This window comes from Pollicipes pollicipes, unplaced genomic scaffold (genome assembly GCF_011947565.3).
Source record: "Pollicipes pollicipes isolate AB1234 unplaced genomic scaffold, Ppol_2.1 Scaffold_5724;HRSCAF=6776_pilon_pilon_pilon, whole genome shotgun sequence".
Classification (NCBI taxonomy): Eukaryota; Metazoa; Arthropoda; class Thecostraca; order Pollicipedomorpha; family Pollicipedidae; genus Pollicipes; species Pollicipes pollicipes.
The window spans coordinates 9,358,993-9,386,696 of NW_023596746.1; the positions used below are offsets into that span (position 1 = coordinate 9,358,993).

A 27,704-nucleotide genomic window follows, 5' to 3' on the forward strand; every position below is an offset into this window, starting at 1 on the left:
CTGGCTGAAGGCCAGGCAAAAAGCTACGCTAAGCCGGCTTATGCCACGCGGCGACAACGAAGAGAGGGACAGAAACCTGTGTCACATTAAACAGGCTACCTTTCTAAAGGAAAATCAACAAATTACAAGTTCACATGTTTATTCACACAAAACATACAAAACACGAAAAGAACACAACACAAGACAGTAAGACGCACGTGAACGTCGGTCGGGCTCGCTTGGCTCCACCAAGCGCGCCGGCTCAAGTGCCGTTGGCTGGCGCGGCTCACGGCGGACTGCCACAGCCGTGCCGCAGCTTGCGCTGCCGACCGGAAGCACGTCATTGGTACACACGTGGCCCACGTGCCGCGCCGCGAACGCCCAGCTTGGCCAAGTCGGGAGCGTTTGTATATGCCGGCTGGGCAGTCAAAGCGGGTTATAGCAAAGCTTGACCGGATCATTGCCTACTCCCGAAATGCAAGGAACTCGTTTGGCGAAGACCAGCCAGTATGCGCAATCCGGGTAGTCTATTCGAGGTAGCTGTGAACCATACTAGGGATGCGGGAGTGGAACGGTAAAGGCGTGCTCTTCCATGCTCTCTCCTCCGTGGTCTAAAGGTGCCCTTCTCCATTCTTCTCCCTGCTTGCACGCATACCATCGGATAATACCTCAAAGCGGCGCGCGGCACCGCCACAATCGCCGGTTGTTATAATAAGTCAGCCCATTGGCAGGGCAGACTTGCGTGAAACGAGCGCTGGGAGCGGGCCACCCGAGAGACTGCGTTGCTCAGCAGACCGAGCACGAGTTCGTCACAGACCTGCCAGACCATGCCAGGGCGAATGCCGACGTTCGGAAAGCCCTAGCAACTGCGTGACACCCGGGACCTGATGTGCGGAACAACGCATTGGTCTTATTCAGTCATCTACAATATGAATGTCTGCCAACACGCAGCCATCACGCGCTAGTGGTGGAAGGTCCGATGTCGCACGTCGCAACCTCGCATGGAACGCGTCGCATGTCGCATGGCGACTGAAGGGCAGCCGTTGGTTTAATCATCCAACGTGTGCATATTAGTTTTACATCCTTTCTCTTCTGTTTTATTTCATGTGCGAAATACTGGGCTGGCCAACGGTCGTGCCAAAACATACAATTTAACAACAAATACAACAAATAAAAATACAACAAATAAAAATACAATTTCAAAGTTACGAGAGCTCCTAGCAACCGGCAAAACCCAAGGGATCTGCAAAGTAAAAAAATCGCTCACTTCTATAAACATGACATTTTTTGTTGCAGCTCTATGGGAGCAACTATCTATACAACTTCTGTCATTACCAAACTGCATTTTGCTATCCTCGTCATGGTGGTAAATGGGCGTGGTACATGTGCACTGTACCATGGTACAATGGTACACCAGGGAGGCTGTCGATGCCATGATGCCGCATGCCCGGGATGTAGGATTATGCTGAGGATTGCATCTTTCGCTATTGTAAGGGAGGCCGCCCTGGGTTCAGTGCTCCGCTTCCGTGCCAATCAACTCTTCCCATCATGTGCTGCTTCCTGTCCATAACTGAGCATAAACAGCAAACGAACAAACTGCAGGTTCTCAGTACAGCCGGCATCAATTACAAACAAGTCATAGCACGCACAAATACTTCATTGAACGTGTACACACTGACCAGTGCTCAAACAAAGTTGACAACATTGGGTTCCCTCTACATGATGAGCATGGCTCCTTGAGCTGCAGAGCGTGAGTTGTGTTGACACTTCGGTGTCTTCCGCAGAGGCGTCAGAGCTCGGGATTGCACTTGTAGTAAGGACAGCAGTGTGGGTACCGTCGGTTCCTCTCTTCGTAAATGACACACGCATAGTTGCTGTTATAGTACTCCGTTTTGCACCTAAAAAAACAACAGACATGACACTCAGACTTTGCCACACAGAGAAAACAACACAAAGCAGAGCAACGCAACCGTTCAGTCAAACTGTCTAAGTTGAACGAACTGTCAAAATAACTTCATTTTTCGAAATAACCTTTGAGACTTTTGAAAAAGCTGCGTAATGAAGGAAACAAGACTATTCATCACCTGTAGCGCATGGCGTTCACACCTAACGCTTATTTAGCCAAAATAGCCATCTGAACCCAACTAAAGGCAGTCAATTTAGCCAATCTACATTTTAAGCAAAAACTGTGTCTCTTACCTCAAATTCAAGCAGGCGAAACATATCGCCCTAAACACAAAGCGACTCCGTCGTGGCAAAAAAAAAACTCGGTCAAGTCACGTGTCCAGAATGGCTACCAGGAAATAGGCATACGCCTTCATTATTCGATGCTTGCCGTTTTCAGGAAAACGTTTACGTCACTTTCGCTCGTTCCACCAGTTTTCTTATCACCTGTCCTCTGAGACGTAGTAGTTGTAGCCAAACTTGACGCACGTGCCTCTCCTGCAGCCGGGCAGGTACCAGCTCTGCCCCGGCTGGTACATCTCACCGTTGATGCTGCAGCCGATCTCAGCTGAGGGAAGAGGGGATGGGGCTCCGTCACAGTGCGCGACGCTGGCTTCCTTCTCTAAAACCGCTGATTGTCTCAGAGGCCTCTAGACCATCCATCAGAAGCCACATCTTACCTTCATCGAATATAAAACGAATATATTATGAACATACAACTGCACTCGATCCCACTCGCGCGCGAGAGCAAAGAGAGCGGGAGAGACAGAGAGAGTGAGCGTTGGGGAAGGTTAGAAGGTTAGAAGGTTGGCGAAGGAGGACTGAGAGGCGCCCTTGGTGGCATGCTTCGTCTTTTATCGATGTCTTGGCACTGGCGTCAGTTCAAACCATCTGTGTTGGCAGCCATGCATGGGCTATACGTTGATGCCGCACATATATTCACGACGCCATTTCTGGCCACCGTGAACAGCCGAAGCACTCACCAGGGCCGTGGCCAGGGCCTTGCCAGGTAGGATCCCGGTTGAAGCCGTCGTGCGGCGGCTGACTCGGGATGAAGTCATTCTGCTGCCAGTGAGGGCTGAAGAAGTCGCGCTGACTCTGCCGGTGTGCGAAGCTGCTGCGCCGACGAGGCTGCTGGCCGGCAAGACCGAGGCGTCTTGGACTAATCTGGGGAGCGAGCCCCCGCTCCCTGCGCTGCTCCCACACCGGCCAGTCAGCCAGCGCTGGGCCCAGCGCGGCGGACACGAAGACCAGCACAAGTACACCGACGCGGGCGGCCATCTGCGGGGCGCGGCAGGAGGCCGGGGCTGGTCCGCCAGCCACGAGCGACTGCCCGGCGGCTGGGGCACAGCGCGGGCCCGCGCGGGGGCTGGCCCGCTCGCCCGCTCGCCGGCCAACACCCGTCACTGGCGAAACTGAGCGACGCGCCGCTTTCGTGGTCGCGTCGCCGCCACGGTCCAGTGAGCAGCGCCACTTTCGCCGTCGCGTCCGGCGCTCACACGGGCGGACCGGCGTCAGCTGCCGGCTGGAGTTTGCTCAGGGCAGTACCGACGGTAGGAGTTTGCACCGAGCTCCAGCATAACAGTAGGTGTGCTGGCACCGTGCTATGAATTATTGACATTTCCTTATTTGACTTTGAGAGAACGGTGTCCGTTGCTATCATCAAGGTGTTCTGTGAACTCATTTTAACTCGGCAAGATGCATCAGGCTGCATGAGGCCAAAGCAAAAGTGCAGCCTGGTGGACAGTCTCTGCAGCAGACTGGTTGGCCACTGGGCTTTACTCAGCGCGCGCGTTCGAAAAGCACGCGAACGAAACGGGTTTCCACTTCGAACGCGCTCGCTTTTGTGGAAGTTCTCGCACTTACGGTTGCCAGGTTCTTCGCCAGAAAGCTCATGCGGCACGTGCCATCTTGGTTGCCTATTTATTAACGTATTATGCATCAATTACTTTATTCATCAATTACGCCTACCTAACTTGTCCATTCATCCAAATCAGGCTGATGTTTATGCTCGCCTTACTTATTCTGAATCTTTCAGCCAAAAAATGCCACGGGAAAAGTCACCTTCAATTTCCATCTTCGCCAGTTGGGCTCAACCACGAAACTTGTGCGAATGTGTAAATCCCGGGCGTCGCGCCGGCTCAAAGAAGGCTCCAGACGCGGCGAGTGAGCGTTGGCGAGCCAAACCGCTTCAACACCACCGGTGTGTTTGGGAAATGCCCGCTGGGGGAAGCTAGCGCTGTCACAGTCCACACTGTGAACGTGACGGCTCTCCAGGCTGGAGGCTACTTACAGCTTGGTCTAATCAGTTATCAAATCTGCAGTGGGCATTCTCTTTACTTACGTGACGCTACACACACTATATTCGAGGACAAAGGCTGGCGGCCATGTCTCGCCTAGACCTCAGTACCGCGCCCTGAGGTGGACGGCGTCGCAGCACGCCGACGCCGGCTTGCCAGGGTTACATGAGCGACGTGACGTAAGCTGTAGATATCGACCAGTCAGATTTCTTCTGGTGCATATTCTGTGGCTTTGATCGCCGCACGTGGGTAATGCAATTCTGGACATGACCAGACGGGCGGATCTGACGGCTGAGTGGCGCGCGAGCAGGTGCGGGCAGCTGAGTCGAAGCCTGACCGGCCGGTTTTTGACAGCCACTCCGGTGGTGGACACAGGACTCGGCAAGCCATAACGTGCACGCGCCGCGCCGCCCAGCTCCGACTGACCACTTACCGCGCCGCCGGACACCGCCGGACAACTTACCGCGCCGCACGGCTCCGATTGACCACGTGCCACGCCGCCCGACTCCGCCCGACCACGTGCCACGCCGCCCGGCTCCGCCCGACCACGTGCCACGCCGCCCGGCTCCCCCCGACCACGTGCCACGCCGCCTAGCTCCGCCCGACCACATGCCACGCCGCCCGGTTCCGCCCGACCACGTGCCGCGCCGCTCGGCTCCGCCCGACCACGTGCCACGCCGCTCGGCTCCGCCCGACCACGTGCCACGCCGCCCGGCTCCGCCCGACCACGTGCCACGCCGCCCGGCTCCGCCCGACCCGGCCCGACCACGTGCCACGTCGCCCGGCTCCGCCCGACCACGTGCCACGCCGCCCAGGCTCCGCCCGACCACGTGCCACGCCGCCCGGCTCCGCCCGACCACCCACCGCGCCGCTCGGCTCCTCTATTTCACAGGCCTGACGTCAGTTGGGAACGGGGATTCACCGATTGGCATCCACCCTGCAGCCTGAGTGTGTCCCACCTAACGGGAGTCCAGGGAGGAGAGGAGGACAGATTCCGGGCCAAACAACGCGCTACTCGTCTCAAAGCTCGGGTCTGACAAGCGCTTCATGCGTGGGTAGCTGTCGACGGAATGAAGATGCCTGTTTAAATTGTGACTCCATTCTGGTGAGAACTAATTTCAGGTTTTCTTTGACCGGATCTTGGGTTTTCGGCACACTGCGTCATGCTGCACATGCATGTTAACACTAACCTGATGTTATGCATGCCATACCATGATTGCCCACCCGTTCCTCTTTTGAACAGGAGCTGCACGATCTCGTAGCATAATTTTCCCGCGGGACTACGTCGCAATAACGCCAGCTCTCAGAACGCATGTCTTGATTGAACATCGCTGAAGTTGGAGCCCTCCATAGTCTGAAATAAGATTTTGGCTTCTTGTGTGACTGGGAACAGGCTCTGCGGCATCCATTTTTTGATCTATGACCCGCGGTGTCGGGGTCGCGTGCCATCCTAAAAGGCTGCGCTCCGACGCTGCCGCCCGTGCTTGTGGACGCCATGTAAGCTCGTGAGGTTACGGCGAGCATCCGGTAGTTAGCCACCGTGGTACACCGACTGCAGAACGACTGCAGACCGACTGTCAGCCTCCGTGGCACACCGAATGCAGCACACGACTGCAGACCGACTGCACACCGACTGCGGCACACGACTGCAGACCGACTGCACACCGACTGTCAGCCTCCGTGGCGCACCGAATGCGGGCACACGACTGCAGACCGACTGTCAGCCTCAGTAGCACACCGACTGCAGACCGACTGCAGACCAATTGTCAGCCTCCGCGGCACACCGACCGCATCATCCCACCAGCGATGCTATTGCTCGGCGACATCACGCGGTTGGGAGAGCATGTCAGCATGTATTTACACCAATCGTATACATCAGCAGTGTGTCAACATGAACGGACATACACGCGGGTGGGCACGGTCGACAGCGGCGGCCTCAGACTGGGCCCGACATAGCCATCCTGCCACTCATGACACCAGGCCTCGGCCACTGCGTACTCCACGAACCACGACAACAGCGGATAATCCAGTGAGCAGGTCAACATCTCACCCGTCAGGCCGCGCTCAAGCGGCGCCGGCCGACGGCGGAGCTACCTGGCGAACTGAGCGGTAAACACGCGCCCTGCTCAGATGAGCCGGCCGTGCCCGTGAAGACAACAGGACACCAGCCGCGGCCTCATGCCCGACCTTGTCACCTGAACAAGTCGGTCGGCGGCTGAGACACACGATGACGGCAACCCAAGTCTGAAGTGTGCTACACAAACAGTAAGCAAAATACAAACCAACACGGTGAACGACTCAATATGAAACGACATGGTGTCATCACACAATGCTGGCGCCTTCACGGAATCTCTCGCGAGATTTCACAGTATAACAGAAGCGATGTTTTCCCCGGGAGTGCTCCTCTAGTCAGAACGTTTCCAATGGGACACTTAAGGAGGTGGCGTGCGGCCGCGAAGTGTTAAACAATATCCCGGCGTTGCTTTACCGCCAGATGCCCAGTATAACATGTGCGGAGGTGTGTGTCTCGTTAAGGGTGCCCGCCACCCGCAGGCACGCCGGCGCGAGCACACCCTCTGATCACGTCACGCGGCGCCGAACACTGTATGATGCCCGCTTGCAGGGAACAGCCAGAGGATGCAGCGCCGCCCCGGAGGCTCCACCGGAGGCGGCGGTCACGACTCAAACCTGGCGCGGGCGCGACTAAACGCAGCCAGCGCCCCGACGCGCCCGGCGGCGCCGCTAGGTGGCTTCTGCTCGCCGGCCGCCGCCGACCTGGGCAGCGTCGCGACGCTCTGGGCGACACCTAGTGGTGAGCGGGTGAAGGGCTGCTCGCCGGCTTGCTGGAACGCGTACACGTAAGATCAGGAGCCGTCACCCATGCCTTTAAAGAAATGACAGCAGTTTTCAGAAACTAATAATTTGTGATAATTACGGATCGTCAAATACCCACATAACATGCTGACTATTTCTTGGCACGCATTCTCTCACGCCTTCGATGTGCGCACATATTTCCTATGCAAACGCCGCGTGTAAATACCAGGCTGTACTTTAAAACGCTACGAAGATCTCTTAAAACGCGGCGAAGCTCATCCGGCTTAACCCTAGCCATGTTCTTCAGTTTCATTGCCTTTCGCTGCGGTTTGAGAGGGTTGGTGCGACCCGTCTCCCCAAATGCCCATTCAATGTCCAGCATATGTTGCAATAGAAGAGTTCTCCTTATGCCACAGGTCATCTGTCATGTTGGGTCAAACGTAGCATGATAATGTCTTCCATCTGTGAATAATTTTTCACAAAATTTTGACTAAAGTCGGTACCTATGACTTGTAACAAACCACTGTGCACTTCAAAATAATGGTGCGAGGTGACCTGAAGTCACTCCATGACCTGCTGTGACCTTGATCTTGCATGGCTGGAAAAAATCACCGCGCAAGACGACGCTAGTGGTATAGTGTGAAATGTCTGCTGGGAGCACTTTTGATGGTCTCGAAGATCTGGCATAACTTAACCTGATCTGACCTCTGCCCTGGATGATCGTTAGAATATGAACGACGTTGCAGCCACTTCGGTCCACGATACGTTAGGTCTAAGGCTACTTTCACGGAACTTTCCAGGTTTCGAATGAACCCAGCTAAAGTTAACTACGATTGACAAAATTCATCGCATAATTTCTCCGCATCTTCAAAATTCTTGCATTTGCAGATCTCAAGCACAAAGAGCAAAGATTCATCGAGAAACGTCCATTTTCCTCTTCTGTCCGGGCGGATTTGGGAACAGTCACGGAAAACGGCCTCATGTGGATGTCCGACATGTTGGCCTCGCATTCGTATGTAAATTCAACGTTATGCTCAGATTCCTATACATTTCTCTTGTACCCTAATTCTCATCGGGTTATTCAAAAGCATGCAATCTCCTTTTCTCTAGGTCGCTTGGTTTGTGCTCTATGTAGAGGTTGTTGAAACGTCGAAACTGGGGCGCCCTGGCATTATTTCGTTTATCGAAGGAATTTAACAAAATGGGCATCACTTTCGATAATCGTGGTGTTCCAAATTCGTCAAACCTCCAAGAGCCAACCTTAAAGGTCAAAAGTCAAGGCCATGCAAAACGCGATACCTTGGCATTTATTCGCTTACCCAAAATTGTAAGAAATTGCATTATCGTGATGCTCGTCACGTCGACTTTTGTCACCTCTGTAAAAACTAACTCTCAATGTCATGATGCTCGTCACGTCGACTTTTGTCACCTCTGTAAAAACTAACTCTCAATGTCATGATGCTCGTCACGTCGACTTTTGTCACCTCTGTAAAAACTAACTCTCAATGTCATGATGCTCGTCACGTCGACTTTTGTCACCTCTGTAAAAACTAACTCTCAGTGTCATGATGCTCGTCACGTCGACTTTTGTCACCTCTGTAAAAACTAACTCTCAATGTCATGATGCTCGTCACGTCGACTTTTGTCACCTCTGTAAAAACTAACTCTCAATGTCATGATGCTCGTCACGTCGACTTTTGTCACCTCTGTAAAAACTAACTCTCAATGTCATGATGCTCGTCACGTCGACTTTTGTCACCTCTGTAAAAACTAACTCTCATTATCGTGATGCTCGTCACGTCGACTTTTGTCACCTCTGTAAAAACTAACTCTCAGTGTCATGATGCTCGTCACGTCGACTTTTGTCACCTCTGTAAAAACTAACTCTCAATGTCATGATGCTCGTCACGTCGACTTTTGTCACCTCTGTAAAAACTAACTCTCAATGTCATGATGCTCGTCACGTCGACTTTTGTCACCTCTGTAAAAACTAACTCTCAATGTCATGATGCTCGTCACGTCGACTTTTGTCACCTCTGTAAAAACTAACTCTCAATGTCATGATGCTCGTCACGTCGACTTTTGTCACCTCTGTAAAAACTAACTCTCAATGTCATGATGCTCGTCACGCCGACTTTTGTCACCTCTGTAAAAACTAACTCTCAATGTCATGATGCTCGTCACGTCGGACTTTTGTCACCTCTGTAAAAACTAACTCTCCAATGTCATGCATAATACGGTAACGTGGCAGTTCTTCGTTCACCCAAGAAATGCAAAAATGCTTCATTCAAATGTTACGGAAGTAAATCATAGGAAATCACAAACATCACTATGGTGCCCATTTTGTTCCATTTCTTCGGTAAACAAAGGAATACTAAAGCTTTTACCTTTCAAGCGACTTGTAGAGGTCAAACTAAGAAGGAAGGTAAATTATTGTTGCATGCACGCAACTGTCTCGATAAAGTTGACACCATGATACCAATCTAATGGAAATCAGACCGCAACGCTGAATTCAAATAGGAGTACGACGCTAACTTGGAGGACATCTCGTGTGGTGGAAACTCGAAACTGAAAAGTCTAATTGAAAACAAAATACAATTCAAGCGGTCAAGATATAATCACGTTACGTCGCTTGGGTCCGGAGACGCCCGCACAAAAATCGGAGGGTGCTGCGGCGACTCCCCACGTTCAGACGTAGGTTAACCAACTATACACAGAAAAAACATCTCATAATTCGGGGCCTAGGTTAGCAGTTATTCATTGAGACGTAAGCTACCAAATTAGTGCGAACACAAGTTGAGTAATCTATGACGTTTCAAAGTTTCATGCATGCAAACAACACAAAGCATCAATGACAGCTGTGAATCATGCTTATGAAAAGCTATGCTGGTAGCATAACTCACATACTGGTCAATCAACTTCTATGAAAGTCTAGCAATCTTACCAAACCATGCAAAGAAAATATATAGCCATTTGATGGCTAACGACATCAGTTGACAAGACGTAAGACGAGCTTAAAAAAAGACATAAGCAGTACGCTTTGTATTGAATGCACATGAGTTTCGGGCGTCGCAGTACCGGTTCCTATAAACATCGAAGAAAGCCTGCACTGCCACTTGTACCTTATCATCTTTTAAGGGGTCTTGTGGCATGAGAGGATGCTGTTACAGTCTGAAAGCAAGGGTATCCCCGAGCTCATGCCCGGCACGTGACACAACATGGCGGGCGACACGTGACTGCTGACGTCACCACCACCCGCCGTACAGCAGAAGATCGGCTCAGTAAAGCTCGATGGGGTCCCCGGTTAGGCTGCAGACAGCGGCCACCCTACAGACACCCTGGGGAACAGCATAAAGGACGGTTCCATGACATTCTTGAACGCTGAAGTCCCGCTGAAATAAAAGGGTGGCAAGGGGTTGATCAGGCTCAATAAAACAGCGACAACTTAAACAAAGATTCTTCACATACGGGTACAGGTAAGGTTTTCGATGGGTTTCGATGGGCCATATCCGGCTGGTACGCGTTGCGGCGGGTCCGTGCATGCGATCCATTGCTCTGCTGGGCACCATTTCAAAAAAGGTGCGATGTCTTGGCGCTTTAAAAATGGGAAACGGCCACAGGGTAGTGAGAGAGCGACGAGAGCGTGAAAAGGACTAAAGAGATTGGTATCTCGGCGAGATGCCCGGGGAGATTGCACAAAGGTGCGATACCTGCGGAGGGGGTATGTCTGGGAAGATATGTGCAAAGATGTGGTACCTGAGGGAGTTGCTCGGGAAGAGTGTGCAAAGGTGTGGTACCTCGTGTAGATATTCGGAAAGATGTGTGCGGTACCCCGTACGGATGATCGGAAAGATATGTGCAATGGTGCGGTACTTGGGAGAGATGCTCAGGAAGATGTGGGTGAAGATGCGCCACCTGGGGTAGATGCTCGGGTAGATGTATGTGAACATACAGAACCTCGGGGAGATGCTCGCGAAGATACGTGCAGAGGCACGGCAGCTGGGGGAGATGCTCGGGAAGATGCGTGCGAAGGTGTGGTACATGGAGGAGATGCTCGGGAGGATGTGTGTCATGCCAGATGTGTTCCGACCACAGTGACCTGTAGTAGCATTCTCACACCATCCACACTGGTCCTGCGATGTCGACCGGCTGATGAGGCAGCTACTCACGATGGTCGGCGCCGCTGCCGCTCCCGTCCGTACGTTCAGCGGGTTACGCGGCCGCGTCTCTGGGCTGGGAGAGGCCTTAGCGCGGCGGGCAGGAGCAGTCGGCACCTCCCGCGGGGCGGCGCTAGTGTCGCGTGCAGCTCGCTCAATACTGGGCGGGCGCAGGGAAAGAGACAGCATGTAGAAGACGTTCGGCTGGTGTATGCTCTCAGCACTGCCTTCTCATGAGACAAGTTCTTGAGATAGAAAGTGTAGCGTTCGAAAAGATGAGTATCTGCATGATGTTGAAAATGTTAGGATTATCAAGTATTCAGCTCCGGCAGGCCAAAATGCGCATGCACAAAACATTCTAGCAGTCAGCAAAACTAGCCTGGGAATACGCACCTCGTCTATTACAGCTAGACCATTCAGGGAGCTACGGCGGTGCAAAGAAGGTACAGCGGATGATGGTGTCCTGCAATAACAGTGGAGGTATTTCTCTCGCCGGGGAAATCGGTCACTCCGGCCAGAGTCCATTTCTGCGACCGGTCGGTGGCAACAGGGCGTGCGGATGCGGGGCGAGGCGTCAAAATACCTCTAAGCTGAAGACGCAAAACGGCACAAAGAACTGCGACGTCCCTGGACAAAAGCAATGATATTCTAGACAAATTTGTGGGCGCAAAAGCGGAACAGAGGGGCCATTCCATGCCAACCGAAGCGATCGCTGTCACCGGACCCCTGGAATTTGGCTGAAATTAAGTCTACAGGGTTGTTTTGCTCTAAGCATGATTCTCGGAAAATTGGAGCAATTTGAGATACCATTTGGGAGTTATTGGGCATTTCCTAGTTTTTCATAGTTAGAATAAGATTGATTGATCGCTTCTCGGAAGCTGTTTACCACAGTCCACAAATTCATCGAGGCGTTATACCGCAATCACGCCTGCATTTCACGCACCAATATACTAAAAAAACTGTCTGAAATATGTACTTGAATATATTATAAAATTTTAAAAATATATTCCAAAAAACGAAACCATTTTTATTTAGAAACCAAGACATTTTTCTGAATCTTCGCAAACACAAACCTGGCGGGCTGAATGACATGGTGGGCATTCCAATACCACCTCGTGCAACGAGCTTACGGTCTATCACTTCGCTGTTGAATTTAGTATCTGTGATACACAATTTTGTAAATGGTAGCGTTAGAATACCATTTTCAACCTAAAATGATAAGAAAATATCCCCATTTTTATAACGATAGCAGCTGGTGCTCCAGCTGCTCTCATTTATCGCAATCGTGCTCAGAACTAGACAAACCCCGTAGACAAAATTTCGTCGGAATCCCATATTATCGTGTGACAAAAGGGACCCTTCATTGGATGGGTTGGCATGGAACGACCCCAAAAACAGGCTGTTTGCTTGTAAATGTGCTAAAAAGTACCAGATATCATGGGAGTTATGCTGAGGGTCCCCCTTCATGTATCGAAGGATTGTTCGTTTCACACGGCTAACTGGACATCATACGTCAGGGGCGCGAAGGGAACTAAAAGCATGGGGTAACTAGCATGCCGTGATTTCCTTACCTTTGAGACCTAGATGGCGGTGGGGTTTTGAACAGCTTGCTGAATTTATCCTTGAGCCCTTTCTTTTCCTTGTCGTGTAGGTTCGCGCTGATGTCAGAGAGATCCGAGCCTGATCCTTGCAGACCCGTAGCCATTACCTGTGGGGAGCGCGGTCCACCTGGGTATACCAATGATACCGGCACGAATACCGGACACGGGAGGGCAGGGAATCCTCCTTCGCCTTGATTTAGTGTCAAGCGACGATATGTCAACCACCCCGGCACGCTGAGGTCCGCTACAGCATCATTCCTTAACTGGGAATCTCACTGGTAAGTCCCAGCGTGGCATCGCTGAGGCTACTTTCACATGTCCCACAGACTTACACTCAAGTTCCACATGCGCCAACCGCGTAGAATCCTGAAGGATCGCCACCCAGCACGGCATCACTGCGGCGCCCCCGTGCAGCGTGGGGCGCCCTGACAAGCGGGGCCCGTCCGGACCTGTCTCACCGCAAGAGGGCGGTAGCCCTAAGGTCCGGCCATGGATTCGACCTTGTTCGGTCGGGTCGAAAGCACAGAGCGCAACAGTAGCGCTACGTTCGGCTGCTGGTACGAGCTCTGGTAGATCGTACCACGACGTTTAGGGAACATTTTCATCTCTTTCCGAACGCCCCCTTGCCAGCGCTGTTAGTAGAAGAACACTGGAAGCGTAAGCTGCGCCCCATGTTTAGTGCCGTGGCAAAGTCTTACGATGGAACCGCAGGAACGTGCGCACTCCCGAACAGCATCCTCAAGTTCTTTGAAACGAGCGCTATGCGGTGACCATCCGTCTGCGGGAGACGAAGCTACGCCCGATGCACAATGGACGACCAAAGGCCTTTCGGTGTTCCGCGAGGACGAGACATCGAACACAGTCGCGTCCGGTGCTCTTCCAGCTAGTTACCACCGCGCGTCTGTTCATCAACTGGTACTCGACACCACCCTCCAGGTCGTGGCAGCTCTAGTAAACTTAAGTCATCGACTTATCACGGTGTGCCCCGTATATTTACGGACAGGAGTCGCGCTTCCTGTGGCAGAGCTCAGCCGTTTAGTTTTGGATCTTCCCAACCCGTCATCATGTTAGTTGATTTAACGCGCACCACACCGTCTGGGGTTCCACACGCGGTGACGTCTGTATGAATGCTTTATCCACCAAGAATAACTACGCCTTTTAAATACTAGGACTTGGACACAAGTTGCACTGCCCTCGGGCCAGATGTCGTTTATTGACCTAAGTCTTTTGAGCTGACTATTCGTGCCGCGTTTTACTTGGCATGTCGCCGACAACCCCATGGACAGCGATCATTTTTTCTGCGTGGCTGAGCTGCTTGGATGGAGCTATTGTTGGGCGTCGGCCCCAGAGCTATTATTTCAGAAAAGTCGCCTGGTGTGAGTTCGAACCTCGGGTGGAGTTTGTGTTCCCAGCCGACCCATTAAGAGAGCCTTTACCTGCGGTCGTTTTCACATACCTGCTTTTAGACGTCACTCATGGATGAATTCTGAAAACCACTGGGACACGTCCCACCCCGGTCCCATGGTGGACCGGGGAGTGCCAATCTGTCATTTACCATTTATGAACTCCGAGCGTCCATTTCGACTTTGCGGAGCGTGACGGAAAGTCCCCATCACATCCATAATGGGATGTTAAAACATTTCTCTTGTCGTGTGTTGCAGTCTCTATTATGTAATTTTAACTTGTTTTAGAAAAGAGGTGGTTTCCCGGCACATTGGCGTAATGCTTGCCCCATTGCTACGCAAATTAACAGAAAGGATGGTAAACTGTCAGATTGTCATGGCACGCGGAAGAGAAGCACATGCCAAACGATATTCAACGTGGCTTTAAAAGAACCACTGCAAGATGGACCACCCTTTACACGTGACTCTGCCATACGCGCTACCAATGAACAACGCCACCATTTAGATACCATCTTCTCCGAAGTTAAGAATACCAACGGGTCAACCTGGCGTAATAAAATGCTAGTCAAGCTTCTTAAACACGACATTGGTGGTTGTATGGGAATGTTTTTACAAATCATTCCGTTGAAACGCCTTTTCCGCATACGAGTTTTTTATAAAGATTTGATCCGAACCCTTTGAATGGATGGATTTCCGGGATTAGAGCTCACGCTAAGCAGTGCTTGTTGTGTGAGTCCTGACCCCTACCATCTGATCGCGCAATTCCATGTCAACGGCAGAATTTGGTGGCGAAAGCTTAACGTGCCGCAATGCTCGGCACGGTCCGTCCTGCCCTCTGACGTCAACTGACGTTTAGCGCGACCGCTGCCACTGGCCGCGGGCCATACCTGTCACAGGCAAATGGCGAGCGCCCTAAAGCGACTCGAACCCACCCCGCCACGGGTGGGTGCATCGGAAGGCAGGCGCTCTAACCAACTGAGCCACCGGGACGGACACGGAGTTGGCCATCACTTTAAATATTCGTTTTTAAACGTGGATGGAACACCGCAAGGAAGCATTTTAAGGTGGCGCTATTTGTTGTCATGGCAAAAATATAGACAAGACACTTCCCCAAACCATCGGCCTCTTTGTCGACGATTTTGACATCTGGTCATGCGCATGCATTACTGCAACTGTGGGGTGTGGAGCGACAACGGAGGGCTCGCCAGGCGGCTGGAGAACTGAGGCACACGCAGCGAACTGCAGTTCTTGACGGCAAAGACAGCAGGAAACAGTAGGTTTCCACAACAGTGAAACAACAGTGAAAGACGGTAGGTTTTTCACTGTTGCCGACGTCGCAATTGTTCCATGTGAAACTTCGGCTATTCAGGAAGCTAATACCTTCCAAACCGAGCGCGCGTTTGATCGGTATTCAACTTGATGTCCATCTGACTAACCGCCAGCATGTCAAACTATTAGGGAAAGGCGTTTAAAACCTCTGAACACTCTGAAATGTGTCCCGTGGACATCTTACGAGATGGCAGAAAAGCGGCTACATTCCTGCATCGCTCCATGATACGCTCTTAGCTGAATCATGGCTATTTTGCATATGACGGTACCTCAGAGTCTGCTAAAAACACGTTACATGCGGCTCATCGCGCTGAGCAACAGTCCTCATCGGGAGTCTTCGGTAGTCTCTGGCAGCTAGCCTGCTCATGGAGGCCATGAGCCGCCGTTAGCGATCTGATACCGGGGCCTGATGTCGTGCCAGTTGGACTTCACGCATGATATAACTCCTGGTACCAATTTTTAGTGAACTCTAAGACATGACCGTGTCTGCCGTGCTACGCTGGGAGGGAGACTGTACCTTAGTGACACCCACGCACAGTGAAGAGATGACTGAAAGCGGGCACCGAATTTTGCGTGCCCGACCAGAAGAAAAAAAGATGCCTGCCTTTAATCACCCCTTCATTGTACGTGCTCAACATCGACTATCAATCATTCATAAATACAAACGGTCACTGTCACAACTAATCTGGGATTCGGTCACCAGCATTTGTGTGTGCCTAGCCCCAGTCCTTAAACTGCTTCTCTGCAGGCAACTGCCCCTTCCCCTCCACTATCAGTGCTCTGGAGAGAACGCGAGCTGGGAAGGCTTACCTGTACGCCCGCACCGACGATGTTATGCCCAGTCTCCGAGTCTTCGATACTCTTGGACCTGCCCAGGCCTTTCAGCAGGGACTTCAAGCCCTTCTTTTTCTTAACAGGATTCACTCCAGAGATGATCTCACTCTGCGTTGAGCCAGTTGATACTCTGCAAGTGGGAAACCAGACCAAAATGTTTTAAGCGTTCAACCACTGCTCTGAAAATGCTTGAAACGAGTTTGAAAAATAAAAGACCTGCGAGCTGCAGACATTTGTGTTCATGTCAAGATGTTCAAATGAGAACCCCTACACCTATTTCAAAACTTTAAGGTTCTATAAGACCAACTGATTTTGTTCAGGGTTATGTATTCCCCTCCCAGCATGTCACTGAAATCACACACATCTGCTGGCCTTTGTTTCGAAAAATTACAAAATGGCGTGTAACAACAGTTAGCGGAGCCTCCATTAGGGCATCTGTTGGAGATTCTGTATAGAAGTTGCTGGTCAGCATGCGCCCACTTTTCAAATGCTCTTTTTTCTGGAACCACTGCTACCAGACACCTATCGACGCCTCTCTGGGAGGTAAGCCCAAATGCACCACGTTTATTGAATTACGAGTAGCTGTCGTCACCACAGAGCACTTGGAGTCATGCATTACAGGCCGGTCAACCCCATTCCCATTCTGCGACATTCCGCTAATGTTTACCATACGAAAGTTTGGATGCTTTCAACATCATGTATATCCATGCTCGGGCAGTCTGGGCCGAGTTTTTCATAAATTTCTAGTAGTTATAGTCGGGCTATGCATATGCACAAACACCCAATATTGCACTTGTTCTGCGGTGTTTCCTTCTTAAATGTATCAACAACATTAATACTGAACGATACAACTCCTGGTGCCGCATCACCAAGTCAAGCCATACAAAGAGATGATAAAAGCTGTACCCCAAATATTTGCGGGATGGAAAGAGATTTCTCGTCAGCTCGTCGCAGGACTGGTGGGAACGGGACTGTGGGACACAGTGATTGACATAGACTTCGGACAATTACCCCGCACTCTGTGGATCGTAGTATATAATCGATGCAATTTTTGCGGCAATCGGTTTTTTATTCCCTTGATGCGAGTCGATGTTTGGAACCAAACTGCCCATGGGTATCAGATAGTACCCGATAATCGAGGTTTCCAGAAAACTGTTCAAGAAGGGCCATACGACAGCTCAGTCGCTGATTGGTCGAGTGTGACGTCATTTGTCGCACGACGGTGGGCAGGAAAAGGCGACGAACAGGCTGCTTACCGGTCAACACTCACGTCCCGTTCAAGCTTCTTGCGTGGCATGGTCGCATAGGTGAGGGGATCGAGTGACTCAAGCGAGCCTTCATCATGTTCATATATGGAATCCTGAAACCACGTCCAAATTTTCTGTCAGCGCCAGGAGGAAGCAATCTTTCGGACAATGCCTTCTTAGCTCAGATAAAAACTGATAGCAAGCAACCTACGCAACTTAAACACTTACAAAATACAAAGGCCACCATATTTCGAAAGCATCTAATGGTGACCCACTTACGGGCATGTCTAGCTAGCATTCCCTCAGTTACAGGCCTACAGGATTGCCATAGAGGCTGAATATGTCTGCTTGGCCGATATATATATATATATATATATATATATATATATATATATATATATATATATATGTATACTTATACTTGCCAAATGCCCCTGCCTGAATCAAGCACTGGACAGAGCGGTGGTGCCAAACCCGGACTGCAACGGGGCCGCCAAGCCAGCCTGCCGGTGTCGCCATTTACCGATCGTGACGTCACTGGTATACGGCGAGCCGTGCTCACCTGCGAGTCGCCTCGTAGTCCCATCGAGAGTGCCTTGCGGCCGAGGCTGCCGCCGCGCCGCGCCGGCGACAGCACCATGCTGGCGGCGGCGGCCGGGTAGGCGCCGCGCCCGCCGCGGCGGCTGCTGTCGGCGGCGGCGCCCTCCTCGCCCAGCGTCTCGCCCATCGAGGCCGAACTGTGACCAGTGCCGGAGGGTCAGAGGCGGGCAGGAGGGAGCGGGAGGGAGAGAGGAGGTGCAAAGGGATGACGGAAGGAAGGAAGGAAGGAAGACGGAAGAGATAAAGGGAGGGAGGAAAGGGATATGTGAAGGGAGGGAGAGAGAGCGGGAGGAAAACCAAGAGGCATGCAACAAAAAAAGCGGAAGGAAATGTTCGTTAAACATTTGATTTAAGTGATGAACGATCTCAGAAGCTAGGAGCAGAGTCTGTGGCCTGATATCAGCGCAGCCGCGCATCCAGACAAGTCGGACCACCGTCATGGGACGGGCTCCCCGTTAAATATTGCCAACGAGTTCGTCTCACCGGCGGTAGTTCTGCTGCCTCAAGCCTTTGGAGCGGCCTCGCTCCTTCTCCTCCATGAGCGCGGCGTGCGACTGACGGAGCTCGTCCACCGTGCTGGTGATCTGCTTGACGGCAGTCTGGAACTCCTCCCTCGCCTTTTCCGCTTCTGCTGATGGTTTGGAGCCTATGGCCAGCGCCAGTCATTTTGTATTCACATGTTAATGCAAGTTTTTATATTTAGTTCTTTCCTTTCTGTTCGGTAGCTTTTACCTCGCTCTGTGTTAGCTTATTGCCACTTTTCTAGATATCATTATATCGTCACCAATACATATATAATAACCCAATAAACGTTTATACCCATGAGGCTTTATTTGGTTTTGGTCTCTATTCGCATGTAAGCAAGAACGGGGATGAAAACGTTCCTCTACATTAATTCATGCCTCAAAGAGGGCTAGGAATGCCGCTGACAGCGTCGGTGAACAACAGTCGAATTAATAATTTGTAAGGCAAAGACACTCAATCCTCTCTCACCTTTCATTGCTGACGGAGACAGCGAATTTACTTTTCCGATCTGCAACACAACACAACAGCCGCATGAGGAGAAGTAACGAGACAAGATGGCACGAGTCAGCAGCGGCTGCGGCTGGCCAGTGGTCCTCAATGTGCCAGACATCCCGCCCGGCCGGCTCAGTGAGCACGCCCGGTCCCACCCGACCGTGGGTACACCGCACCCGCTGCTATGACATGTTCCTAGTCATGAGATGGATGGGCCGAGTGAAAGAGCCATGCCATCGCGGCTGAGTCTTCATGTCTTCACGTCTAGCGCTTGTAATTGCTAATATCAGCTGCTGATGCCACATTATTAAGCAATGCGTTTCACTCATGTTAGTCTTCATTTAGACGAGGCAAAAGTACCATTGAAAGCAACGTAGACGAACACGGGTCGAATCGCCACGCTTATAATGACTTGGTTATCGTGATTTGACTAAAAAAATGGACTCGCTTTGCAATACGCGACACAGAATCGCGTGCATGATGTGTGAATCTAAGAAAAGCCCGAATTTCCTTAAGGGGAGTTCACGTGGAGCCGCTGACAGGCACTCGCCGCTGCCGCGTCCCGGCCTTGGATCTCGGACATCTGCCTGGGACACCTCGGGCACCTGTGGAACCTGCTTTGCCTGTCCCCCTGCTGGCTCGCCGTGTGGCCGTAATTTTAGCTGCATGTTGCACAATTCATCTCGCCCATTACGGAGTCAATCATAGCCATAGCAAAGGTTCCTTTCAGGCTCATTCTACGCTGCTCTATCATTTTCTTCCGAAGAACTTTCCATTGTTTGATTCCAGGTTGGCGCTATGGCCTCCGGGCGTTTGCATGAGTACTACAGTTGCCAGCGCTCCTTCTGGAGGGCTTGGGTTGCGCGAACATTTACTGCAAACATATAACCCAGGCATAACACATTTCGAACTAGCGGCGTCAGCAAGAGAGCACTTTTGACGGTTAGCGGCGTCCGTCTGGTGCCAGGTGGCGCTCCCTTGGTCCGGCCGACCCCGCTGCGTCGCGCGGGCCGGGTCAACATCGGGTCAACGGGTCAACAGCCGGGTCAACGGGTCAACAGCCGGGTCAGCAGACGACCAGGTTACACCTGACCTGCTCACCTGGTAGGACCTGGAGACGCCAGGGGCAGTCGGGCTGGCGGGCGCCGGCCGCCTCTCCTGCAGCTCTAGTGTCTTATTCACTACCGCAAGCTGGTCTTCAAGCTGCAAGGCACTGCGTCTAACTAAAGAACGTTCAGCGATTCTGCAATCTACCGACTAGACAAACACTATGTGCTTCTGTGGGGGTTGGGTAGGGAAGGGAGGGGGCTTACCACGCAAACAAAACATGGACACTGATATACTAGACTATGCATCTCTACAGTATTACGACCAGCCAGCAATCAACATCCCCTTGCGGGACAGTAACAAGGGTGGTGGTCTTACAAGGATGCTGTGCTATTGGCTTAACACAAATGCATAACACGTCTTTTGTGGAAGCCAAACTCTAACCATAGCTAACCGAGTTTAGACGTGCCCCGAGCTGCCGTGCAGGTTTCATGTGGACTAGGTGTCTTAACGACACGATCATGGCTGATAAGTACTTTTTAAACGAAACCACAGCGTAGTATTACTATTGCTGACTTCGACACAGCATGATAAATACAACATGGATACGTTTGCGACTGTTTCCGTAAAAGTGGTGATATACTTGATCATAAGAAAACAAAAAAGTGATGAACATAATTTCGTTTGGTACAGTCTGAAAGATGACAAGGACTGGATGTGAGAAATACAGTGAAACCATGGCGAGAAACACATATGCGCTAAATGCTATACCGAATGTATAGTAAAAAATAGCATCATGAAGACTTCGTCATCATGATTTGGTCATAACCGCTACGGTCCTCTCCTGCGCGGCTCCAGGATAGCTAGATGCGACCCTCACTGTGCAGGTCTCTTCCAGCCGCTTCCCCTCGACTCCCCCTCCCCCATCTCAGAATGCACTGGCTCGAATCAGCAAGATCTAGCAAGAAGCAGCAAGAAGCAGCGGGAAGAAGCAGGAAGCAGCAGCAGATTTGGCTCGAAGCAGCAAGATTTGGCAGGAAGCAGCAGGAAGCAGCAGCAAGATTGGTTTGTAAGCAGCCTTAAACGAATTTTCGTGATCGTATCAAACTAGCCGGAGTTACGAGGCACAACATTCGTAATGGTGGCGTCAATCAGAAGGGGAGTGGGAGTCAAACAAGCGTTAACGCCAGGAATCACTTATCTCGTCTTGGCTCCAAATGCAGGGAACGCAGAGGCGGATGCAGGCAAGCTTGGAATGACGTAGTTCTGATGCGTTTTGTACGAAATATATTTTTAGCATACACCAAGGTGAAATTTTGATATTTTGTGGGTCATACAAATCTAAATCATTCAGAAAGGTTTGAAGTGAAGAAAGGCTGACTAACATACACATAAATGTCGCTCCTACGATCGATGACAATACAAGATATGAAAGCAAGCGGACTACATGAGTTTCTAATATCCTCCGCCTCTCGGCTGTGCCAGGTCCAGCCGGCGTTGCGAGTGGCACGCTGACCTGCTCCACCAGCCGGCTGATCTTGCGCTCCTCGTCGGCCTCGGCGCGCTGCGCCAGCTGCAGCCGGTGCTGCAGCTCCTCACGCTCGCGCTCCGCCCGCTCCTTCTCGCGGATCACGCGCCGGCTCTGTTCGCGCAGCTTGGCGTGTGCGTCACGCAGCTCCAGCAGGTCGTCGTGCAGCTGCCGGACGGCGCAGCGGTCAGCACGGCGTCAGGAGACAGTGGGCTCTGGGGCCCGGCTGGCGTCGGGCGTCGGCGAGCTCTGGGACCCGGCTGGCGTCGGGCGTCGGTGGACTCTGGGGCCTGCCTGGATTCGGGAGTCAGAGGGCTTTGGGGCCCGGCTGGCGTCGGGAGTCAGTGGGCTCTGGGGCCCGGCTGGCGTGACAGCCAGAGTCGTGTGTGTGTGTGGGGGGGGGGGGGTCAGGACAGTGTGCCGGTCAGAGCAGCGTAAGGGCCACAACGGCGCCGTGGTCAGGGTAGCGTAAGAGTCGAAATAGCTTGACAGTCAGGATAGTAAGAGGCTTAGGGCAGCGTGAGTGCTGGGGCGGTGCTACAAGACTGGCACCATACGGTGCCAGCGGGCACCGGGCAGGAGGTTCAGGGCAGCGTGAGTGCTGGGGCGGTGCTACAAGACTGGCCCAGACTCTGGCAGTAGGCGCCGGGGTATGCACTAACAAGATGCGTGGGGGCCCGCCACTGCAGCATGAAACTGCAGTCTCGCACCGGAGGCTACGATGAGAGTTTCAACAGATTTCATGTAGCGTTTGAGATGGAGTGCTTTTAAACAGGTAATGATTGTCAGCACTTTTGTTTTGTCGAGGTTTTTTTGACCACATAAAATACTTAACTGATGAATTCTATTCTGGTGCCTTCATACGGGTCTTAAACCAATGGTTAACACTTGACAGGCCATGACGTAAATGGCTTGCTCATGAGATGCTAGCGAGAACGATATTCCCGTGTCACAGTCATGCTTTGAGTTTATGGGGAATCACATCCCCTTACTCGCTTTGCTAGCCACCGCTTGCAATAGATTATTGAAAGGATAACGGGCTTATTTTCGAATATCGACTTTGTCAACAGACGATACTGAGTTAGCATTGTTTGGTCTAACCCCTAAAGCCGTTCCTGATTGTAAATGACATGGGATGCGCCCGATAAATATTGAGTGTTTGTCATCGGCAGCGACGGAAGTGCCTCAGACGCGCTATCAGACTGAGCCGGCGCCAGCGGGTGGGGGTGCCGTCTCGACGCGTGGGCGGCTTGAAGCCGGCCGTCTGGCCCGGGCCACCACACATGCACCGCTAGAGTAGCGTCCCCACGGCCCGGTGCGGCCGGTAAGGAGCGGCGGCGCCACCGCTATCTCCGGCCCTCTCCGGTCAGCCGGCGTGGGTCGGGGTGCGCTGTCTGTTTGCACGAGCTATCGACAGTGTGCCTGGTGACATCAGTGCAGTGCCACTGCCCACCAGATCCGGCCGGCAGTCGCTGCGAGCCGGTGCTGTGCACAGCTCAGCACACGCCAGCCTCTCTGCCTCTCCACACGCCCCTGCGCGTCTCGGCAGGCGGAGACGGTCGTGCGACCGAGGACAGGTCAACAAGCGGCCAACACTCAAAGCTCGGAGACAGCGGCGCTCAAAAGTAAGACGGCGAGGTATTCACATCATTAGGATGGAATCACAGCATCCTTAACTCACGGTCGTATCGTCACAGCTGCATTGTCAAACACTGCCTGAAATTGCTGGCAGAACCTGGATGACGTTCTCCCACCCTTCTCGCCAGTCTAACTCAGCTGCACATTTTCAGGCATGTCACTTGTGCACTTGCTGTGCGCTGTGCTGCTGGTGCTGTCGGGCTCCAGCGTGGCGTTCGCCGGGGTCGGCGGACTCAGAACCGACTCCCCTGTCGCGAGCGCGCCCGCCGCCAGCAGCCGCTGCCGCTCGGCCCTCTGCCGGTGGGACTGGTTCCGCAGCATAACGCTGCCTGGGGAGGCCCGGCGCTGGCCGGCTGGCGTGTCGCTGCGGCTGGCGCTGCTCAGGACCGCCGTCTCGGACGCCACAAGCGCTGTCGCGGTACTGCGAGCGGAGCGGCTACTCGTGCCTGCATCCGCTCTGCCCATGCCCGCGGGCGAAGATCAATCGGAAAGGAAACGGCACCGCCGGTGCAGTCAGATTCCAACGGAGAGCGTCAGACAGAAGCGGGCCGCCAACGTTGTGCGCCACACTGCAAGAGCGACTGCTATCCCCGCCTCGCAACCAGCGCGGTCGCCAGCCGGCGTGGGGCCCGTCAGGACGACTGCGAGAGGTCCTCGCTCCCGCAAAACCGACCCGGTTCTCCACCACAGCCGGAGCAGATCTCCGATCCCAACGACATGTGCGACGTCCTGTGCAGCATAGGGTGCCGGTGGCAGCGAGTGCGACTGCATGCGACCGCCGGCGCACACGGCGGACTCGGACGGCGCACCTGTCTGACCGAGCCCGTCAGAGGGTGACCACGCGCTGGCGTCACCGGCCTGCCTCCCCACGAGCGGACTGTACGCCCCGGTGGAGCACGTCACCAGTCTCACCAAAACCGAGCACACCTCGGGGCGGACAGCCGGGCCGTGTCTGAGCTGGCTCCTCTACGTTTACACGCGATAGACAGTGGGCCGTGACCCTCTCTCGGCAGATCGGGTTGGGAGGGAGGGGGGGGGGGGGGGGGAGGGCAGCGAAAACACGGCTGCGCTGCACGTGTGGCGAGTGTAGGCATCTGTCCACTGCAGGTTCACCAAGACTTAGCAACGGCATATAAATCCAGCGGCCTTGGGCAGAACAGTGCAGCCGTGAAATAAACGGAGCATCCTTCAAACTGAAAGGTCAAGGCCGAAAAGATGAAGTGCCATGTAGGTCTTTAATAACAGTACACGGCAATAATACATGTTTTTTGTGAGAACGGCACGCAAATCGTAGAAAAAATGGTGCAGAAAGAAAACGATCGATCAGAACCGCATGAGTTGCATACAGATTACACCGATAGCAAATGCCAATGTTGCATGAACTAGCCCAATTTTGTGGCGTACATCTGCACACTTAACACTTTCCGTGCTGTATAGGCCGACAGACCTAGTGCCAGCAGAGCCGTTACAAGGTCAGACTGGCGTAACTCACTGCATTGGCGGTCGCGCAGGTATCCTTAACCGTCTAATGAGGCGTTTCAAGCTGCTAGCAATACAAGCAGTAAATCTTTTCCAAAGTAAGGCCGCTAAATCGGGGGTCAAGTAGTGCGAGAAAGCCGGACAACAGGACATAGCACTGCTTTACCTCCTTGGCCTTCTTTCTTGTGTCGGACGTTTCGTCTTCCATCGATCTCTTTACTTGCTCGACCTTCCTCTTAGCTTCGGCTCGTTCGTTTTCTAATTGCCGTTCAACCTGTAGAGCGCACTTACTTGAATATTTTGGTTGGCTACACCAGACATTCGCAGCAAGTGGGTACCCACTAACACAATAACATCTAACTCCCCGGTTTAACAACGCTCAGGTAACTGTCAAGGTAACTGGCGTTGAAACTAGCAGAGCTAACTGTGCCAAAGCAAGTCGGTGCGAACCGCGAACGCACAACATTCGAGTAGTAAGCCAGGCAGCTCACTACTGAGGTATGGCGTCGCGATCGGTCACCTCCACACACTGACCAGAGTTAGAGACGTGGTCACACCCGATACGGCGTGTTTGGATGTCGAGACAGAATGACCAGCTGGACGGAATGACCGACGGCTGCATGACGGCGTATTGTACTTCCGTTGTCTCCGCCCAACAGCAAGACAGGGAGACAAAAAGGACGGGATTGGCACTGGGCTCTTGTTCACCTCGTGCAGCGTGTTCTTCAGATCCTCAGCCAGCTTGGATGTCTCCTGGATGAGTCGCTGGTGCTCGGAACGCTCCTTCCCCCAGGCCAGCTCCATGCGGGCGCGGATGCCCGAGATGCGCGAGTGACCCGAGGACATGATCTTCTCCTCCTCCAACTGCAGGCGCGACAAGGCCGGTCAACGCACGGCCGGATCGACAGCACGCCCTCCGCCAGACTCCCTGCCGCCGTCCGTACTCCCTGCCCTCAGCCGGCTCCCTGCCGCTACCCGAACTCCCTGCCTTCAGCCTGGCTCCCTGCCGCTAACCACCCGAACTCCCTGCCCTCAGCCAGACTCCCTGCCGCCGCCTGTACTATCTGTCCTCAGCCAGACGCCCTGCCACCACCTGTACTATCTATCCTCAGCCGGGCTCCCTGCCGTTCCCCGAAATTCCCGCCCTCAGCCGGACTCTATGTCGTCAGCCGGACCCCCGGCATCGCAACGGCACTTGAGATGATCTCATCATTTCACTGTACCCAAAGCCAGGCACCAGTGCGGCCCGCTAAGTTTCCGACTCTGAGAGACAGTCATTGTTTAACATTGGTTTCATATGAGATGAAGGACGTGTGCATACACGTAGCGATGACACCTTCATCATATCAGTAAGCACTCACATTTATGCTACGGTAACATGTTGGCAAACATCTCTATCATTCGGTCGTAAATGAGTTCCACACAGCCACAACTTCGTCGGTTATCATAATCTCGCCGACTTTAAGCAGTCTGGCCAAATCCTGCGAGGCCGACAACCATTACAAACGTTCAGAGAAGCGGATAAGCGTTCTGGCCAGTGCTCCGTGTGTCCCGACCTCGGTAGGGGTCGGGACACACGGAGTCTTGCCCACCTCGTTTATCTTGGTCTGTAGGTCGTGGACGCGGATCTCCCAGCACGAGCGCTCGGTGGTGGTCTCCGTGCGCAACTTGCTGGCCTCCAGCCGGGCCGCCGACAGTTGATCCTCCAGGCTGGTCAGCTGGAGCGTCAGCTCCCGCACCCGCTGGTTCGTCTCGAACATCTGGTGCAGACAGTGGTCAGCAGTTAACCTCCGTACCCGCTGGTTGGTCTCCAGTATATAATGCAGACAGTGTCTAGTGGGGCTGAATCAAATCGATTCTCTAGTTACGACAGCTTTTGATCGATCCTTTTCATCACCTTGATTGGTGCGTATTTATACCCAACAATTCTCAGGTCAATGTTAACCCGAGCATATGGAAACAGAAACAAAAACAAAAACAAAAAAGCGGCGCGTCACTAGGCATGTTGTGTCTATTTCAGCCCTCAATTTACACTTCTCTCAGTGAATGAAGTAAACCATATATCGTGCATACATGCCCCCCAGTTACAGCTCCTAAATATCTAGCCCCCCTCACTCAACAACACGGTCATTATCCCTGATGAAAAATGGGGGAACACGTCGCCAATTTTTGGCAAATTCGGCGATCACACACACTGCCCGGCACGTTGCGTGCCATTGGGCTCTGCAGCCCATCTGACGCCACGTGCCGTGCGACCCCGACCCGTGACCCGTGTCGCTACTTACGTCGACGGCTCCGGCGGCGTCCCCATCTCCGTCTGCCGACCGGCTCTTCCGCTTGAGGTCGCCGATGGTGCGCTGCGCTCCCTCCAGCATCGACTTGTAGGTGTCGCGCTCACGCTTGTACTTGCTGACCTGCTGGTTCAGGCTGTGTAGCTCGTCCTTCATGATGGAGAGGCCTGAGTCGTGCTTGATCTTGAGGTGGCTCAGCTCCTGGCGGTGGGCCTTCTCCTCGGTGATCACCCTGTAACGGGGAGGCGGCCCGGCGGCTTTCATCACCCACCCTGCCAGCGGGCCTTCTCCTGAACCATCACCCTGTAACGGGGAGGCGGCCCGGCGGCTTTCATCACCCACCCTGCCAGTGGGCCTCCTCCTCAACCATCACCCTGTAACGGGGAGGCGGCCCGGCGGCTTTCATCACCCACCCTGCCAGTGGGCCTCCTCCTCAACCATCACCCAGTAACGGGGAGGCGGCCCGGCGGCTTTCATCACCCACCCTGCCAGTGGG

At 53.0% G+C, this 27,704-nt stretch overlaps 3 protein-coding genes across 3 annotated transcripts in view; all 3 read right to left on the bottom strand.

Moving 5' to 3' along the window:
* Nucleotides 1-1,582: 1,582 nt before the first annotated feature.
* Nucleotides 1,583-3,273, bottom strand: LOC119103650 (uncharacterized). Its single transcript, XM_037227266.1, has 3 exons — nt 2,907-3,273; nt 2,371-2,491; nt 1,583-1,877 (listed from the first exon to the last, which is right to left on the bottom strand). The coding sequence occupies exons 1-3, from the start codon at nt 3,202-3,204 to the stop codon at nt 1,769-1,771; spliced, it is 528 nt and encodes a 175-aa protein (XP_037083161.1). The 5' UTR covers nt 3,205-3,273; the 3' UTR covers nt 1,583-1,768.
* A 2,791-nt stretch (nt 3,274-6,064) lies between these two features.
* Nucleotides 6,065-18,248, bottom strand: LOC119103505 (uncharacterized). The gene is made up of 6 exons (XM_037227079.1): nt 18,171-18,248; nt 17,618-17,721; nt 16,338-16,491; nt 12,766-12,902; nt 11,207-11,354; nt 6,065-7,066 (listed from the first exon to the last, which is right to left on the bottom strand). The coding sequence occupies exons 1-6, from the start codon at nt 18,246-18,248 to the stop codon at nt 6,899-6,901; spliced, it is 789 nt and encodes a 262-aa protein (XP_037082974.1). The 3' UTR covers nt 6,065-6,898.
* Nucleotides 18,249-18,687: 439 nt separating this feature from the next.
* The window catches only part of LOC119102465 (myosin heavy chain, embryonic smooth muscle isoform-like), an 11,991-nt gene continuing 2,974 nt past the window's right edge, over nt 18,688-27,704 (bottom strand). The window contains exons 2-9 of the mRNA XM_037225836.1: nt 27,203-27,440; nt 26,510-26,677; nt 25,626-25,781; nt 25,084-25,191; nt 21,789-21,968; nt 20,327-20,428; nt 19,202-19,241; nt 18,688-18,836 (exon numbers count right to left, since the gene is read on the bottom strand). Of these exons, the coding sequence (XP_037081731.1) occupies nt 18,688-18,836; nt 19,202-19,241; nt 20,327-20,428; nt 21,789-21,968; nt 25,084-25,191; nt 25,626-25,781; nt 26,510-26,677; nt 27,203-27,440 (1,141 nt within the window). The remainder of the gene's footprint in view (nt 18,837-19,201; nt 19,242-20,326; nt 20,429-21,788; nt 21,969-25,083; nt 25,192-25,625; nt 25,782-26,509; nt 26,678-27,202; nt 27,441-27,704) is intronic.